We start from the raw sequence: 18662 nt of genomic DNA on the forward strand, positions 1-18662 counted from the left end.
TTAGTGTAGTAAATAGGATCAAAATATTTTTTAGTGTTGCATGAGTGATGCTTTTCTGAATGTACTTCACCTGGAGACTGAATAGTAGAGATTTCATTGACAAACAATTAGTATATGTTGAATTTTTTTTGAATGAATTTGAAAAATAGTGTTATTTTCAACTGAGTAAAAATAATTTTGCATTATATGTCTATGGTTGTGAGCAGGTTCCTTTATGTTATTATGATTTATCATCAAAAAAGAGTTTTCTTCCTAACTATTAGTGGTCTGTAATTCTCACTTTAATTTTTGATGATATATGCCTATTAAATATATATTTTTTGGTTTTGTAGGAAATGTTGTGAGCAATTTAGGACACTCATTTTTCAGCCAGAGTTTTCTCAGTAGTAAGGAACATGGTGGCTTTTTGTATGTTACTCCTGCATATCAGTCACTACAGGACTTGGTGCTCCCTACTCCACCATACCTATTTGGGATTCTTATACAAAAATGGGAGACTCCTTGGGCCAAAGTATTTCCCATCCGACTGATGCTGAGACTTGGAGCTGAATACAGACGTAAGTCTTATTTTTCTTAAATATATAGATCCTCCTTAATAATATTGAATGTTGGCATAATTCTTGCCTCAAGAAAAAGAACCCTCCCTCCATAGCTACTGTCATCATCGGACCTGGGAGGGAGTGAAAAAGACAGGCCCAGTTCCATCAGGTCTAGCTGTGAATTCTGTGACTTACATCACTCTCTTTTATCTTATTTTATTGTATTTTAATTTTTTTTTGTATTCTCTGTATTTTTATTGCTGTATTTTTATTGGGCGGGCTATAAATAAATAATAATAATTATTATTGTTGTTGTTGTTATTATTTTAGAATAACACATACAGAAAGGCTAAAAAACAAGAAGTTTTTTTAGTGGATTTCCCAGTTTTGTTACCAGTAACATTGGATTGGATCCTGACTTCTTGCTTCATAAAAAGGAAGGAATTTCTGTTCACAGAAGAGTTCTTTGCTTAACCATAGCTCTTTCATTGAAACTTTTTTCTGTTCACAGAGCAAAACCAAACCATTATGTTAGACAAGACTATGTTTGTTTTTGCTTGCTCTTTATATGTGCTGTTTGTATATGTATAAAAATAAACAATTGCCAAGTTCACTCTAGGATTTAACCACATTAATTTGCGTAGTCATGACTTTCAAAGTTGTTGTACTCATTAGTACCTTTATCCAAAAAATTTAGAAGCATCTGAAGCCTACCCAATCTTTAAAATTAAAACTGCACGCAAAACCTAGTATTAAACCCTAATTTCCAGAGTCTTTGTCATTGTTTGAAGATATAGTTGTTCATTCACTGTCAGGCTTATGGTTAGACGGCACTCACATTTTCCTATTGTGGCAAAGAAGAGCATGGAAGGTTGTCCTGAAAACAGTAGGCATCTTATCTCAGCAAAATTCTGTGCTCAAGACAGAAAGCTTAAGACATATTTCATTCTATCTCTGCAATGATCTAAAACCAAACTGATACCAGAATGTATGAAAATACACCTTCCTTGTAAGTCCCTGTATTTATGATATTTTTATATCTAGTTTTTAAATGCAGTGTAGTTTGAGAAAATGTTTTGTAAGATAAATTTGAAGCTGATTTCTTGTATCCGTTTTTATTTTCTTAGTGTATCCATGCCCACTTTTCAGTGTCAGATTCCGTAAACCATTGTTTGGAGAGACTGGACACACAATTATGAATCTCCTTGCAGTAAGTCAAGGCCACAAGATTTATTTTCGCTATACAGTAGTAATGAAATAAAAAAAGATGTTTTCCCCATTTGAGTATATGGTTATTGTGAAAATATTATGCTACCTAGAATTCTTCACCTAGATCCAGCATGCTAGAATTGATTAAACAAATGTCATCTTTAAACCAAGAGCAAATATTAAGAAGTCACCTTGACAATTTTTGACATCTCTGAAGACATGAACTGGATTTTTAAATAGTTGTGGATACTTGTCTATTCAAACCTTTTAAAAAGTTAAAGGTACTTTCTGCCTTGTCTCTGTTGGGATCCTAGTTTACAGTGGCACAAAAAAACTTTGTGAACCCTAATGACAACTGCAGAAATTCAGTAGGTTTACTTTGTGAATTCTTTTTCTAAATATTCACTAGGTTTTATATTTACTTATTCCATGTCTTGTGGAATAAAATTACGCATAAATCAGGCCAAGAATGAGTACATGAGAGTCAGGGCAATCGCAAAAGGAAGTGAACCCTCTGTTGCATCTGCTCAATTAAAGAGAATAATTAGAACCAGATACTTATGTAATTAAGTAGATCTGCAGTGGTAGGTTTGGTATGCTGCACTCTATAAAAAGATAAAAAGGATTCATAAATTCGGTCTTTAACATATGGTTGTGTGGAAACATGTCATGCCATGATTTTTTGATCATGACATTACATGTTTCCACACAACCATATGCTGAAGATCTGAAGATCCTAGAAAAGAAGCTCCCACTGTCAGTCTAGAAAGTGTTGTAAAACAAGTCTAAAGATTTAGGACTTCACTTCTGAGGCACATAATCTACACATGGAGACTATTCAAGACCACAGTTACTCTATCTAGGAGAGGTTATCTTAATAAATTCTAAGTATATTACCCAGGAAGTCATTAAAAACTCTTGGATAACATTAAAGGCTCTGCAGGCCAGTCTCACTGTGGCTAATGTGAGTTTTCATGGTTCAGCAATTAGAAAGTGACAAAACAAGAATGGCAATGTTGAGAGGACAACTGGGAGTAAATCCCTGCTCTCTGAGAAGAACTACTCTAGAAAGCATGTCCGAAGTTTGCTAAATATTCCATGGATGGTCCCCAAATCTTCTGGCACAATGTTCTCTAGACAAACTAGTCAGAGAGAGAAATCTTGTGTTTGACCAAAAAACACCAAACATTGAGGTCATATGAGAATATCATAATTTGGACCTGCTTTATGCCTCAGTACCTGGGTTGCTTGCTGTTGTCACAAAGTATGAATTTTGCAGTGTAAGCGAATGTTCTAGAGGAGAATGCCAGGCCATCCACATGAGAGCTTAAGCTGGGTTTTTTAATGCAACGTAGCAGCGGTCCTAAACATACAAACAGATTTGTCAAAGAATGGCTACAGAAGAAACTTGATGTTTTAGAATCGCTTAGTCACAATTCTGACCTAAATCCCATCAAATGTTGAGGAACGATCTGAAAGGAGCTGTTCAAGCAAGGAAGTCCTCAGGTGCCACTAAACTGAAGCAGCTCTGTAATGATAAATGGCCCAAAATTCCTTGAAACAAATGTGAGAGAACAGTTACAGGAAACATTTACTTGAGGTCATTGCTGCTTAAGGGAGTACCATCAGCTCCTGAATCCAAAAGCTCACATGCTCTTTCACATGGATATTGACTGTTGATTCAGTTGTGGATAAATAAATGTTAAAAATGTATTATGTTTGTATGCCATTTGTTTAACCATATTGCATGTTGTTTCTTATCTAGGATTATCAGGTTAAACTAAGATCCAGTAACACTACAGGTTGGAAATAAGTGACAATCCTAAAGGGTTCATGAACTTTTTTTGCCACTGTAGTGCCCTGAGGTCTTCTTTGTACCTTTCAGAAAAGGGCATTGTTGCCCTCTTGAACATAAAAATATCTTGTGGGTTGTGCCTCTCAGTATGTGAACCATTAATACAGCTGGGCTAAATGTGTGGTGTGTTCTCCACCTCCAGGGAAGATACAGTATTTGCAGTAGCAGGGGTGTTGGTGTTGGAATGGGTAGGAGATACATGACAGTCGGGTAGATGCTTTCCTGCTCACTCATGGGTGATCAGCTAAAGTATCTTTGATTTTCTCCACTGCAGCTGTAGACAAAATGTGGGCCTTGGAATCATAGGCACTGCTTGATAATGTTTTTGCAGTCTTTGACTCCTCCAGACTCCCATTTTTGCCCCCCCCCCAAGATGGCTTGTCTTTCTCAGAAGCCACTAGGAGTAACAATTCACCTTTTAAATAGTTTGAATACACTGTTTAACATTAAAAATAAACAAAACCATTTTTCAGAATTGTTCTTATTTTTAAACTTTTGGCAGTCTGTGTGACCTACCAGAACCTACTAAATAGTTGTGTACCCTTTAGTAGTCTTAGCAAAATTATACTAACCAGTATTTTTTTGCAGCTGAACTAAATATGTTTGTAATATCATTTTTCTTTACTGACACATGTTTGTTGCTCTGGTAAAACTCAAACTCTTATCAGTATTGTGATTTTAGCTGGTCTGTACATTGACAGGACTTCAGAAACTACCAATATACATTGCCAGTCGTTCAAGGCTTAGTGGTTGATATGGAAGTAAGGAAAACCAGCATCAAAATTCCCAGCAACAGATATAATGAGGTATGTAATATGAATAAATACATGACACTCAAGTTTCAGAAGCAAACCAGTGATTATTTTATTAAAAGATTTTTTGAATAAGCTAGAATTAATTCATAAAGGGTGAATAAAGTTACACCCGAGATACTATATGTATCAAATTCATGTTAAATAAAATAAAATAAAATAAAAGTTTTAATAAAATAGGTGCTACCACCTGCAAGCCTCTAGAAGGTTCTGCTGTTATTTCACCACATTTTGGGGGTGTTTTGGTATCTCCCTTCACCATTTTTTAAGCTTGTAGAGGCCTTTCTTCACCCAATATAGGCCTTTTTTCAAAGCAGGAAGTAACCAGAATAGAACATCTGATCTCTTCCTGGCTGGGAAGTAGATCTCTACAGGCCTGAAAAAAGTGAGGGATGACAAAATTTTTTTTGAAAATGTGGCAAAATGGCGAGTAGTAATTTGCAGGCAAAAAACAAGGTCCATAATTACGGAGGGGTATGGGGATTAGAGAAGTGCAGCACTCTTGGCCCACCCGTCCTAAAGAGACTATATTTTCCTCCAGGAACTAATTTTCCACAGCGATTTTTTTTTCGATTTTAGATTGCAGTTTAATACTAAGTGATAATGGTATATGTTCTGTTTTTGGTTTGGTTGTAGATGATGAAAGCTATGAACAAGTCCAATGAACATGTACTAGCAGGTGGGGCATGTTTCAATGAGAGGGCAGACTCTCATCTTGTATGTGTGCAGAATGATGATGGGAATTACCAGACACAGGCGATCAGTATTCACAATCAACCAAGGAAAGGTGAGAGTTTCTGCCAGTGGCTAAATCCTACATTCTCTCAGTGCAGCATAAATAGCAACAGGCAGTTACACTGTGTTAACATTATGTACTTCCTATATTGAATCCCACCATTGGGCAACCTATGAGAAATGGTGAATGTGCATAACTGTCACCGGATTGCACAGTGCAGAGTTTGCAATGAAGAGAGGCTGCATGCACATTGGCACACTGTTCTAGATATATTGTTGCACATTTGCAACTGTTCCACATGTGAAACTCCATTTCTACCACCATCTGCTGGATACATTTGTTCCACATTTTAAAAAAAACCAGCTCCAAATATAGCATAACTTATGCTTTCATAAGGATTCTGGCCAATGTGCATTTTTTTATACATTGTGCATTTCTTGCATAATTTTCTTATTGTTTTTTTTCCCCAGTTGCTATTAATCTCTCATTTTGTAAGTGCATTATAAACAAGTCTCAACTTTCTGATGAGTGTCATATAGTGGTGAGAATAGAGACTTGAACACGCTTTTCTGAATTTATTATAACTGGAAGATTTTGTGTAAGGATGCTAATCATGTGGCTTCTTGCCCCATTTTAATGACCATTTTTCATGTTTGCTGCCAAGCAATATCCCTGTTCATGTGCAATGCCCAATTAGCCTTCCTGGCCAAATATTGTTCAGAATGATAGAAGTTGCTGTCCAACACATGTGAAGGTGGGGGTAAGGATGGTGCGAAATCAGGATTCCTGCTCCTAGATTAGTTGATCAACCACACTTTCTGAGATCTAGGTGCCAGTGAGAAGTTGCATAAATTCAGAAAAAAGGGAGAGAGGTGGAGCAGTGTATAAAACGCATCATTTGATGTTTGCTATGGTTTAATTTTACTTTTGGACTCAAAACATTTCATTTGTCCTCTGGTTTCAGCTGTTGGATCAATAGATCACCATTTCTTTCTTGGCAAGTTTACTTAGCTGAACTTTAAGTTGTAGAGGCATGTAGAAATTTGGCACTTCACAAATGTGCTGTCTATGACATAAGAGATGTCCTTTGTAGAGACAATTATTTTTAGTATGCTTTTTGATACTCGTTCTATGCTAGACTAAGGGTATTAGTCTATTGCTAGACTAAGAGTATTATGCATCCTATGAAAACCTTTGTTAACAGATGAGAAGTAGAAATCTGTTACCAGCTTTCAAAGGCATCTCCATGTGAACTACACTGCTGAAATCCAACCAGAAAACTAACTCTTGTGGTTGGCTCTGATCATCAGCATATGGGGCCATTGCAGACACTTAAGACATTTTTTTTGCTCCAGAACTCCTAAAGGAAGTCATAGGTTAAGAACCTGCTTTTGGGTGATCAGACACATGTGATATTTAGAATTACTTCCAAAAAGAAAGCCATGAGCTGTAGGCAAAAGTGAGTAACCTTGAACCAGCTCTGTCATGATGGTGGAAACAAAATGGATTTAACTCCTCAGCTTGTTGGATTACAACCACATCATCATCATTATGAAACTGCACTCCAGTCTGCCTTTTGCTTACCTTGTACTTCTTGCTTTCTCCCTACTGTTCTATAATGTTTACGTTATAATTAGGAAGGAGATATTTATAAAGACAGCACAACTTGCAAAACCCATGTTACTTGAAATTGGGTTTTCTTTTAATACTTCACCTTGTCATGGGGTTTCATCTGGCTTAGAAAATAATTGCTTGAAAGAGGAATGAGCAAAGTATTCCCTCCCCCAACTTTGTTGTAGCCCTTAATTTCTCTGGGTTCATGAGACTGCCCTTTTTATTATTATTATTATTATTATTATTATTATTATTATTATTATTAACCTTTATTTATATAGCGCTGTAAATTTACATAGCGCTGTACATACAATCTTTTAGTTAGACGGTTCCCTGCCCTCAGGCTTACAATCTAAGAAGACACGACACAAAAGGAGAAGGGAGTGGTGATGGGGAATGGGATCAGGTCCAGCAGTTCTTCTCCACCTCCGAGGCCTGGTATTTATATAGTTTAAAAAACTGATTTTCCACCCCCAGAAGCCTCCAGGTGTGGTATTTGATATTTTAAGTAAGTTGTGTGGGTCCTCTACAAGGTTTAATACCAAAATATTTTTTCCCAAAACCAGAAGGGGACATTTGAGCATTTCAGGTTTTGCTTAATCATTTCTGGCAGGTTTTTTATTTTATTTTTTATTTTTTTGGTCCCAGGAGGGTCCCAGGGGAAGACAGTCAACCCCCATGCCCTCTGCAGTTGCCTGCCCCTGGCCTAAAATAAGCTTTGTTCAAGCATTGGGTATTAGTGGCTGCATAAATTTCATCTGTTGTCATTTACAGGTTGTGTATCCTTTATCCAAAATGCTTGGGACCAGAAGTGTTTCAATTTTAGTTTTGGGGGGGATTTTGGAATATTTGCATATACATAATGAGATATTGAGATGAAACCTAAGCATAAACATGAAATTCATTTATGTTTCATACACATATAGCCTGGATGTAATTTTATACAGCCTTTAAAATAATTTTGTGGACAAAACATTTCTGTACATTGAACCATAAAAAAGGAAAGGCATCTCTGTCTCAACCACCCATGAAAAAAGTGTTGGATTTTGGAGCGGTTCAGATAAGGGATACTCAGCCTGCATCTCCTGCTCATGTAATTCTGGAACCTGTGTCATGCATACAGTATACATTCATGTTTTTTTCACTGTTGCAGTGACGGGGGCCAGCTTCTTTGTATTTAGTGGAGCTTTAAAATCTTCTTCAGGCTATCTTGCAAAATCCAGTATTGTAGAAGGTAAGATTTGAGTTAGCTTTCATCAAGAGCATGTACCTTTTCTATGGTAGAACACAGCTTGGGTGGTAGTTAGGACTTACATTGTTAACAAAACATCACGTTTCTATCTTTAAACTAAATACTTGTTCAAGTAGAACTTTTTAGTGTCACAGACCCCAACTTCAGAGAAACAGAAAGGGAAGGTAAGTATGCACCAGAACTGGCTCTGGTGCTGAGAATACTTGTCAGTAGGGGAAAATTGTGACACTGCTGCTATCCTCTGCGGTTACTTTTCTTTCCTGGGTGTTTTAGTTGGTCTTGTATTTTATGTACTTTGTTCTATTGTGTTACTGGATATTAAGATTTTAACCTTTGTTTTGTGAACCATTCAGAATCCATTACTATTGAACAGAATAGAAAAACATTTTTTTAAAGGAGTCAGGTACTTACATTTATAATGGTTATGTAAATTTGGCTGTAGCTTTAAAATACTTCATTTGTGAAGTCTGAAGAATATTGAAAGAAGTCACAAATTAGGGGTAATTGAAAAAAGGGGGGGGGGGCTTAAAATTAAGTTGTAATACTTTTGCAGCCAACATGTTGCAGTTTAGCTTACAGTATGTAGGTGCTACAGTAACACATTTACTGAGGCACTTGGAAAATACATGGCTAGTGGGGAGTGGAGGTGGGATTGTGCTATTCCACTTTTGCTTGATGTTGCTGGGCACAGATGAATTGATTTGCTAATATGCAGCTTGTGTACATTGGGCTGGGCATGATGTGGCCTTTGGACTGCATGTGACCCCAGAGCTGTTTTTGTGGGTCCCACAGGGTCATAAAAAATTCAAAAACATTTTCCCCTTCAAATATCAGAAGGATGTGAGCATTTTTGTCTCATTTTTGTCTACATGTGGAACAGATCACACCCGAGATGCTTTATTTTGAAACAGGAGGTGAACAGAAAAAGATGTCTGTTCACTTTATTGTTTGTTTGTTTTTAAAAAGTCTCTCCTATGCCTAATATGGCCCAAATGTGGGTGGGGTAAGACGAGGAGAAAATGCCCCCATGCCATCTAGAGGATGTTTGGGGGCAAAAAGTTTTGATTATTTATTTAATGGAGGAAGTGCAGTACAGAGTCTGCCTTCCAAAGTCTTCTGGGGTGCTAGTACTCCCCCCTAGCCTTTGTGATTGTCCAAGCTGGTGTACACGTAAGCCCCTAAGGGAATGAGGAACCCAGAACTCACAATCCGAATCCCCTACCAAAATTTTGTCATTGAACCTAGATGATTACAGTATTTAATTTGACCTGATATGTGTTGTTGATAACCATATGTTTGATCTCTGGTTTAAGAACGTAGCTTTGGGTTGTTTTTAGCAATCATGTTTTTTTCTTACCTAGATGGTGTCATGGTCCAAATAACAGCTGAAAACATGGACTCCCTGAGACAGGCTTTGAGGGAGATGAAAGACTTCACTATTGCTTGTGGTAAAATAGATGCTGAAGAGCCTCAAGAGCATGTGTACATTCAGTGGGTAGATGACGACAAGAACTTCAACAAGGGGTAATATAGCAGTATCCACTTAGCATCTTTTACACAAGTTTATTTGGTTTTTATTTGTGGTCTGTGACTCACACAACTGGGTTATCCTGCACCTGCATATTGTGTCTTTTGGAGCACACTATAGCATTTAAAAGAGTCTGACAGCCCCATATAAGGGACTCCCGCTGAAGCCCCCAGATGGAGGATAACCCAGTTGTGTGAGTTCAGAGACGACTACTTGAAGAACTACAATTACAGGTATGCAACCTGTTCCTTTACTTTCTCAGCTCAATAGTGCATTTTGTTTCGGTGAAAGAGCAGTTTCCCCTGCCCATGTTCTGTCTGCGTCTTATTCGCAAGTCCTGATGGACAGTACATTTCTGGACTAGCATCTTCAACCAAACTGATGAAACACACTGGCTGACCTGATGCTCCAAATGGGCATGTTTTTATCCTTCAGACTGGATGCTTTACATTTTTCATGAGTATCCTCTTTTTCCCCTATTACATTACCCTAGAAAGGACTAATAATGTAACATGTTGAAAGTTAACAGTATAAGAGCCAGCCTATTCTCGATAACATAATTGCATGGCAATTATTTACATTACTTTCTACACTAAACTTTTGGTGTATGAAATCATATGTCCATCAACCTTCTGAACTGAATATAAATGTAGTGTAGAAATGTTGTGAGAAACTAGCAACAGCAGCTACATTTCTATACCCCTTCATACTAAACTAAGCAGTCTCTAAGTGGTTTACAATGTATAAGCTAATTGCCTCCACTCACAACCTTTTGGCTGTGAGTGAGTGGCTGCAGTACAGGCATTTAACCACTGTGCCACTAGAGATGGCAGGGAGTGTCACTGTACTCCCTACCATTTGTAATAGACTGCATGTGTGAAGCACAGAAGTGCAGTGGTCCCCAAACTCATGGAAACAATGACATCCTTTTCTACACTATATGGGATTGGAGGATAATGAGAAAGGTTTCCTGACTTGGCCATTTAGAGAGAGAGAGAGAGAGAGTAGCTTTCAGATATACAGTAATGGCTTTGTATTGTCCACAACATTACCCTAAAATTGTTATATTACAATTGTTATATTACAATATTACAGTATTGTAATAATTCTGAGGATTGTCTTTGGCTTTGCATTGTACAACTTTGAACACTAGCCTTTTCAGGAATTCCTGATCTGGGTACAATAAGCACATGATGTTAAGAAACGTGCTAGGGCTATTCCTTTTTCATCACCCCAAGACATGGAGGGTAATTTTCCAAAGCAAGTCTCCACTCTACATGATCTAGATTGTATGATCCGGATTGTAGAAAAATCAGGGTTCAAGTTTATGTGAAGAACTTCCATTGATAGAAGCTGTGTCCTCCAGAGTGTTGCCCTCTACATGGAGAAGTGCTAGCATATTCCTCCATCTCTTGTTTTTACAGTATAGATTAGAAACATTGAATAGAGCCAGCATTAACACCTGTAAAATTTGATGTGATCCAGAATGTGTATATACTCAAGATTCTATTATTTAGGTCTCTGAAAAAGCTTCCCTTCATACATAACCAATTTAATGGTTCAGATAACTGTATGTCACTTTTTTCTATGATTACATTTGTTTAGATGAATGGGCTTGTTTCACATTGTCTTCAGACCTAGATCTCTAGTCTAATTAACTAGGCATTAGAGTTAAGGAAGTATTCTGTTAACAAAGTTGTTTAATCCTTTTTTCTAGTGTTGTGAGTCCCATTGATGGCAAATCTATGGAGTCTATCACAAGTGTGAAGATATTTCATGGCTCAGAATATAAAGCAAATGGGAAGGTTGTTAGATGGACTGAGGTGAGAAAATCAAATGGTTTTGTACATTACAGAAGGGCTGTAGCATGAATACAACTTAGCATGATATAATTCATCTAGCTGCGTTGATCAAAACCAACTTCATCCTCAGCTACAAAATCTACTTAAGGGAAGCCAGAAAAGGACACACTTAACATCCACCAAACGTTCCAATGTTAAATGGGAATATACTCCTAGAGAGTCTCATGTGGTTTCTACCTTTCCTGGAATGGCCTCAAGACTTTGCCAACATGTATTGTTTTATCTTTACAAGTTAACAAGCTTACCTTTCATTCAAAGATGCTTTGTTGTCTCAGGTGTTACCAGCCCTTATTGGTCACTTTTCAAAATTATTTCCATTATCTACCTTGATGTATTTATTGGTCAACTTGCACTAATTATTCTGGATGGGTTTTTTTCCCCTCTCTGCCTTTCTTGATGCTACTGGCATGGTTAGAAGCTTCACATAGTTGGTTTTTTTTTACTTTTAAATATAACCAGCTTTTTGCTTTAGTTGTGAAGAAAATGTTGAACTGAAATACAGTCTGCTGAATATTCAAAATGAATGAATTAGAAAAATTGCTTATTATTTCCTTGTGTTCTCTAGTTGTAAGACTAATGTTATAATGCAGAAACAGACTGTATATATGAATAATACATGAGTACTTTTTTTCTCTTTAGGTTTTCTTTTTGGAAAATGATGACCAACATAATGGCCTAAGTGATCCAGCAGATCACAGCCGGCTGACTGAAAATGTGGCTAAAGCTTTTTGTTTGGCCTTGTGCCCTCACTTGAAGCTGCTGAAAGAAGATGGGATGACCAAGTTGGGTCTCCGTGTTACGCTTGATGCTGATCAAGTAAGTAAAAAACAAACAATCAATTTTGGTAGCAAAATTACCACTTTTGTAAGGGTAGTTGGGTAAACTGAAAGCATAAACCACTTCTCCACATCCTTTTGATCACCAACATGGGCTTAGACCCAGATTAGTAACTCCACGAATGGCTCTTTCTGTTCACACAGTGGGTGGCTTAGTTTGTAAGCCTGAGGGCAGGGAAATGTCTCTTTAACAAATTGTAAGCCGGGGTATTATTATTATTATTATTATATTATTAATAAGCTCCCCCTTGGAGGAGAGGGTTGTTTCTGTATGGCTCCTTTGGTGTCTCCCGAGTCTCCCCCACCAGAGCAGCCTTTTAGGGGAGAACATCTTTTGTCCATGTTAAATGCTACTCTACATCCAATCCATTTCAGCTTCTAAGTATTTAATATAAAAGATTTTTCCAGTGGTACCTTAGAATCTGTTTCATTAGGTAGAGTGTCCTATCCTTCTGGTGCCAACAGACTTTTAATAAGCTACTATTCCTTTGGCATGTTTGCAATCATAAATTCAAATAGTGGGCTTACTATTTGGCCTCAAGACTGGGAATGGTATTACTGATCTAAAGTAGTGCTGGGCAGCTGTGGAAAACAGGGAGCCACTTTAACCTTTCCTCTGAAATCCTGGACTGCTGCACTGCCACCATGAAAAAAATTATGGGGCCTACTAAACCTTGTGAGGCTGTATGCAGTTCATGGGCTACACTTTGCCGACCCTCATATAAAACATACTTTTAATATCTAACCAAAACTGTGGTGTGAAACAGACTGCCCCAAAAGGGTGGACTGGGGTTACCCCAGAGCCGTAGCAAACACACACTGTGGCCCCAGTCTGTTCCGCCGGCAGCCCAAATAGGAATGGAAAAGATCAGCTCCCTTTAGGGCTGGTTTTCAGCGCAACTCCAGGATGCCTTCTGGGCATTCTGGGGGCATGAGCTGTTAAAAATCAAGCTGCTCCTGGAGCAGTTTGAAACTGCCACCGTCTGATCACCCAGTGCAACTTCTGGTGTCTTGGGGGCGTGTGCTATCAAAACAACATGCCCCCAAGCCGCCCGGAAGCCGGCTTTTCTGGGCAATCTCTGTTCAGCTCCTAGATGGTCTATAATTTCTAAGATGGTGTGTATATTTTAAAGTACTGTATAACCCACAATTAGATATTTTAAAAACTTGGTTTTTTATGAAGAGTAGTGGATCTGGAACTAATACTTCTCTCTATATTATTGGCAGTGCCTAAATTTGGGTTCTGGAGATCTTCCTATAAACAGAGTGAATTCAGTAGGAATTTCTGCAACCTTTATATCTATTTCTGCGATCTAATCTAGTCTTTCTAGTCTGGAAAAAATATTGGTCTTTCCCTGTGAAGGTCAGGTAGTTCAGGAAATGATACGAGACTACTATTTTGGGCTTAGTGTTCTATGGCTAAATATTGAGCAAATTTCTTTATATTTCAGTAACTGGTTGTGTAATTTGCTTTATTTGATATATCCAAGTTTGTTGCCATGCTTGGATTGGCATGTTAGACATCTAATACACATTTTCTAAACAGAGGTTTGTTTGGGCCTAAATGGTAAATTTGGGATGAAGGAGTGTACGAGCATACTCCTTTTCTGCAAGATGTTGAAGATGAGAAATATTGGCTTGTACTGTAACTGAGGAGAATTTCCTCTGCAGAAGGTCCAACACCACCCCTAATTCCATGATATTTATATCATGGACCCCTTTTTTGTTTCCTTCAAGTGAAAACAACTGATGTTTTATTATTCATTCCTTGCAAAACATTCTTCTCAGTGACTATAACAGTATCTGTATTTGTGGGAGATTGTGGTAGAGTTCCTTCCAGTGTCCATTTTCAATATTGACCTGCTTTTATGTTTGTTTCATCCTTTGATTTTTAAAGAAAGTTAAATACAGGGGTTTTATTACTGAACATATAGTAAAACACTGTTTCCTTTTTATTGTGCTTTTTTGTAGGTTGGCTATCAGGCTGGGAGCAATGGTCAGCCCCTGCCTGCTCAATACATGAATGACCTGGACAGTGCCTTAGTTCCAGTAATTCATGGAGGGGCATGCCAGCTGAGTGAGGGCCCAGTGATAATGGAGCTTATATTTTATATTTTGGAAAACATCTCATAAGAGGACTTCATTTTCTGTTCCAGCAGCAGTTCTGTCTGAATCATTTGCACTTTAAAAACTGGAAAATTAAGCTTTTTGTTGACACTATTATGTGGGGTGTGGGTGTGGGCGTGAGAACAGTTGCTCCATAATTCTGAATCGTCTATGCATTCGTCAACAAACAGGATCAGGGCAGCTTCTATACTTCAAAATGGCTATGCTATCTTTGCGGTTAATATACTTCTGTTACAGATTAGAAACAAATAATGGTCATGTTTTGAAACAAGTGTGGTCATGTATTCAATGCTGAAACAGGTGCAGAGATCACTGGGGAGTAAATAAAAGGAAAGAAAATGTCAGTGTTTAGTGTGTTTAGATGAACTTATTATGAAGAAACAATCAAGACCTCCATTCTGACCTCATTATACTGACTGCCGTTTATGGTTATTTTCTCTACACATTAAAAATGAATCGTTTACATTATTTTGACCAGGTTATTGGTCAAAGTACCTCCAAGGTAGGTTGGGATATTCTATATAAGTGTACAGAAAGAAAGCAGTATGACTGAGGGTACCTTTTAACGTCTGCCCCAAACAAAACAGCAATCTCTCTAAAAGCTGTATGTAAATTAAGCTTGCAGTTTTGTGTGTATAAATAGGATAGTTTTACCTTCTTTTTCTTTGCCTGTGAAACTGTCCCCACTTCAGACTGATAACTTGGCAAACATCTGCCATTGTGAATTTTGAAAAACAAAACAAAAACAAACCTTTTACAGGCATGAGAATTGTTAGCCTTAAAGAGCAGTTACGTGAAATTGCTGTTCTCTTTCCAGCTGGTCCTGCTTTTTTAAAAATGGGAACATCCTTTCCTGGTTTTCCTGATTGGTGTGCACTGTACTTACATCAGCCCTCCCATTACGCCTGCACTTATGTAACACTTTATAATAGCAGCACCACATTAAGCTAGCCTATGAGAACGATAACTATTTGGTGGCTGTTGCATGTTTTGCTTTCACTTCAGGCTGGAAAGCTTATGCTCTGCCTTCCCAAAAACTGACATTCACCAGGAGGGCAGCTTGATCCATCTTGCTGCAGCATATGAAGCTGGCAAGGACAGTAAGCAAAAGAATGCAAACACATCCCTATTAAATCTAGTTTCTACCCCTGAGAATCCCATAACTAGTGGAAAGAGCTGTTCAAAGGGAAGGCAAATTTAGGCTTGAAGCAGACAACTGCTGCCATTAAGATTGGTTGTCACACATGTAGAAAGGGATAAGTGTTAAATACAAACCTAAAAAGTAGAGCAGCAGGGGCAAGCTTGTGACGCTTTAGTGGAAAAGATAGATAGCAATTGTTACAGCCCTTTTCCATTTTTAAGCAAGCAAATGTATATAACAACCCATTTGTGAGGCACACAAACCACAAAGAAAAATTATTTTTTCTCTGTAGGTAGAGAAGTATAGTGAAGATACACAAAGCTCATTTTTGAGCCAGTTGCTACTGCTTGCCTGTGATTAGTAAAATCCTTGCAACACAACCTATTCTAAACTGCAATTAAACCTTGAAGAACACAAATGTGTTAGTTTGGGTACCCAAATTGAAGGCTAGACAAAACCAGATCTCATTTCTAAGTACAAAATGAAGTTCTACTGAATTAATTGCTGGCCACTTGGTCTGAAAACAGCTCTTGGGCCATGTGGAACCTGCAAAAGGTGCTGAATATTGTTTCATGGTTTGGGTCAGGCATAAATAGACACCAGTGAAATCCTTTGCAACACAAAGGATTCTTAGCAGTTTAAAGAGACTTGTTTCCTGTGTTTCTTTTTCTTGCATATAAACTCAAATTGCTTTTAGGATTTCCTTCCTTTTGTGACAGCACTGAGTTATCTGGTAGACTCTCCAACATCTATTTAAATTTGCAACTTAGCTGCAGTAGTTTCCAACAGATACCATCCTAATTTCACCATAGAACCAGCTTTTTCAGTAACTTGGTTTTGCTTTAAAGTTACTGATCTAGGGAGAAAAAAACCCCTTAACTTTTCTTGTTCTTTTCCCCTGCAGAAAACCATTTGTTTGGGTTATGTTTGTGCAAAATGCTATTGACTGACTGGTTTGCTTCAACCATAGCCTTTAAAATGACCTTAAGATTACCATATTGTTAAGAAATTAGTACTTGTTTAAAGAAAAATGTACTTTTAAAATTCAGTTAACACTGCAAAAGACTGCATATTATATTTTTATTTTCAACATGTAGTTTTGTATATTAAATTTATTAAAATTAAAAACTGAATACTGTATTGTCTCCATCCACTTAAGACAGAAACATATGTTGTCTGCTATGGCAGACTTAGGTTTATGAAGCATTTACTGTGAAATTCTTTTGCAACTCTCCTGCCATAGCCCATGAAACTGGAATAAAGGCAGGCAATTTTGGACCCCAGGCTTTGTGTGTTTCACATGCTATAAAACAGGTAAGAATCTCTTTGTTACCTTTTCATTTAAACTATTAAGAATCTCAACTTCCTGAAATAAAATCAAAATGCTGTGACTCTCAAACTCTTTAAACAGTAGAAAGCTTTAGTTCTGTTTTAGCTGAAAAAATTAAACAAGTAAAATGTGTTCTTAAGTTAGTGATTCTCTCTGTCACACATGATACAGACCCCTTTCAAAATACTCATGCTGGTGTCATTCTAATCTACAGTAATTAGAATAACAAGGTAGATGGGAAGAGATGTAAGCTCAACAAATCCTTTGTTGTAGGCAGTGTAAACAGACATACAGGCTGTTAACAGTAATAGCTGTTTAACTTAACTCCTCTGTAAGCAAGAATAGAATTTATTCCATAGCTAGGAAATGCACATTCTTATTTGAAAGTTACATGATAATAAACCTCTACTTCTGCAGCACATTTTTATATACCACTACTCATTAAAACAACACTTTTTGTCAGCTTCTGCAAACATGCTCTCTTTGCATGTCAGCAGTCAGTTAACAAATCACATTCATGTAGTACTAATATTAGTCTCAAGAACGCTTAAGGTCGATCAGTCCATCTTTGTGCATCAGTACCTTAATTCCTAATAGTAGACTTACAAAGCTTACCAACTCATACTATATGATAGTTATGAAAATAAAGATGTTATGTTCAGTAGTGCATTCATTGAACATCTTTGGTGCTTGCAGAACCTCTCATGTCTATAAAGTCCATTCTGCAGCTTTTTGCATTCCTGGATCTGTAAAGATGGAATATAAATTGAAGATGGTTTTAGTGGTGTAGTAGGAAAGTGCAAAACTAAATATTGTAAGAGCCAGTTGCGTAGTGGATTGAGCATTGGACTGCATCTCTGGAGAACAAAGTTCATACCCCCACTTGGGCACAGAAACCCACTGGGTGACTTTGGGCAAGTCTCACATACAACCTCAGAAGGTGGCAAAGACAAAACCACCTCTGAACAAATCTTTCCAAGAAAACCCTATGGGGAAAGTTACACCAAGCCATCCAAAAAACATTTAAGACTTATTTTGAGATGTGACCAGAATTTTATTTACTAAACTTGACTTCGGTTTTGGGAAGGGAAATAGAAGGTAAATATTGGAGGCTACTATTGAATATAGTGACAGCCGCGAGATTAGTCCTGGCTAAAAATTGGAAAAACACCTACCCTTGAAGAATGGTCACAAAAATTGGTAGAATTAAAGAAAATGGATAGATTGGCATTTTTGATTAATAACAAGTGTATGGAGAGATTACAAGAAGAATGGCTGCCAGTACAGTGGTACCCCGGGATACGAAAACGCCGCGTTACGAAATTTCCGGGATACGAAAAAATCCCATAGGAAAAAACTGTTCCGGCATATGAAGGTTTTTTCGGGTTACGAAAAATTTTTTGGTGCTTTTCGGCGCTTTTTCGCATGAAATCGCGGCTTTCTAGCGCTAGCGGCTATGGCTTTTTCGGGTTGCGAAATCTTTCGGGTTACGAACGCCACGGCGGAACGAATTAATTTCGTAACCCGGGGTACCACTGTACTACAATACTGGGAAAATACATATAACATCAAAAAAGATCTATTGATATGAAATTAGTTATAGAACCTATGTATAGACCAACATGAAAACAATATAAGAGGCTAGATCCACCAAATAATCTAATGCCTTATGGAAGTAATGAAACTTAAGTTGTTTCATTTGGAAGAAGTGTATTGAGGATGTGCATTGGCTACCAGCCCAGCTTAAGCTCTTGTTGTTACTTTATAAGGTCCCCCAGAATTTGGTACACGGCTACCTTCTCCCTTACAGATCCAACTGGC

General features: G+C 37.6%; 2 protein-coding genes across 4 annotated transcripts in view; one reads left to right on the forward strand and one right to left on the reverse strand.

Moving 5' to 3' along the window:
- ZFYVE9 (zinc finger FYVE-type containing 9) overlaps positions 1 to 14376 on the forward strand; it is an 88928-nt gene extending 74552 nt beyond the window's left edge. Inside the window, exons 9-17 of the mRNA XM_042464310.1 lie at positions 333 to 557; positions 1667 to 1749; positions 4305 to 4409; positions 5052 to 5202; positions 7919 to 7999; positions 9379 to 9541; positions 11263 to 11368; positions 12047 to 12223; positions 14215 to 14376. Of these exons, the coding sequence (XP_042320244.1) occupies positions 333 to 557; positions 1667 to 1749; positions 4305 to 4409; positions 5052 to 5202; positions 7919 to 7999; positions 9379 to 9541; positions 11263 to 11368; positions 12047 to 12223; positions 14215 to 14376 (1253 nt within the window). The remainder of the gene's footprint in view (positions 1 to 332; positions 558 to 1666; positions 1750 to 4304; positions 4410 to 5051; positions 5203 to 7918; positions 8000 to 9378; positions 9542 to 11262; positions 11369 to 12046; positions 12224 to 14214) is intronic.
- A 2797-nt stretch (positions 14377 to 17173) lies between these two features.
- CC2D1B (coiled-coil and C2 domain containing 1B) overlaps positions 17174 to 18662 on the reverse strand; it is a 47939-nt gene continuing 46450 nt past the window's right edge. For all 3 annotated transcript variants that reach the window (XM_042465733.1, XM_042465734.1, XM_042465735.1), the window contains one exon: positions 17174 to 17587. The gene's annotated coding sequence lies outside the window, so the exon portion shown is untranslated. The remainder of the gene's footprint in view (positions 17588 to 18662) is intronic.

This window comes from Sceloporus undulatus, chromosome 4, assembly GCF_019175285.1.
Source record: "Sceloporus undulatus isolate JIND9_A2432 ecotype Alabama chromosome 4, SceUnd_v1.1, whole genome shotgun sequence".
NCBI classification, from domain to species: domain Eukaryota; kingdom Metazoa; phylum Chordata; class Lepidosauria; order Squamata; family Phrynosomatidae; genus Sceloporus; species Sceloporus undulatus.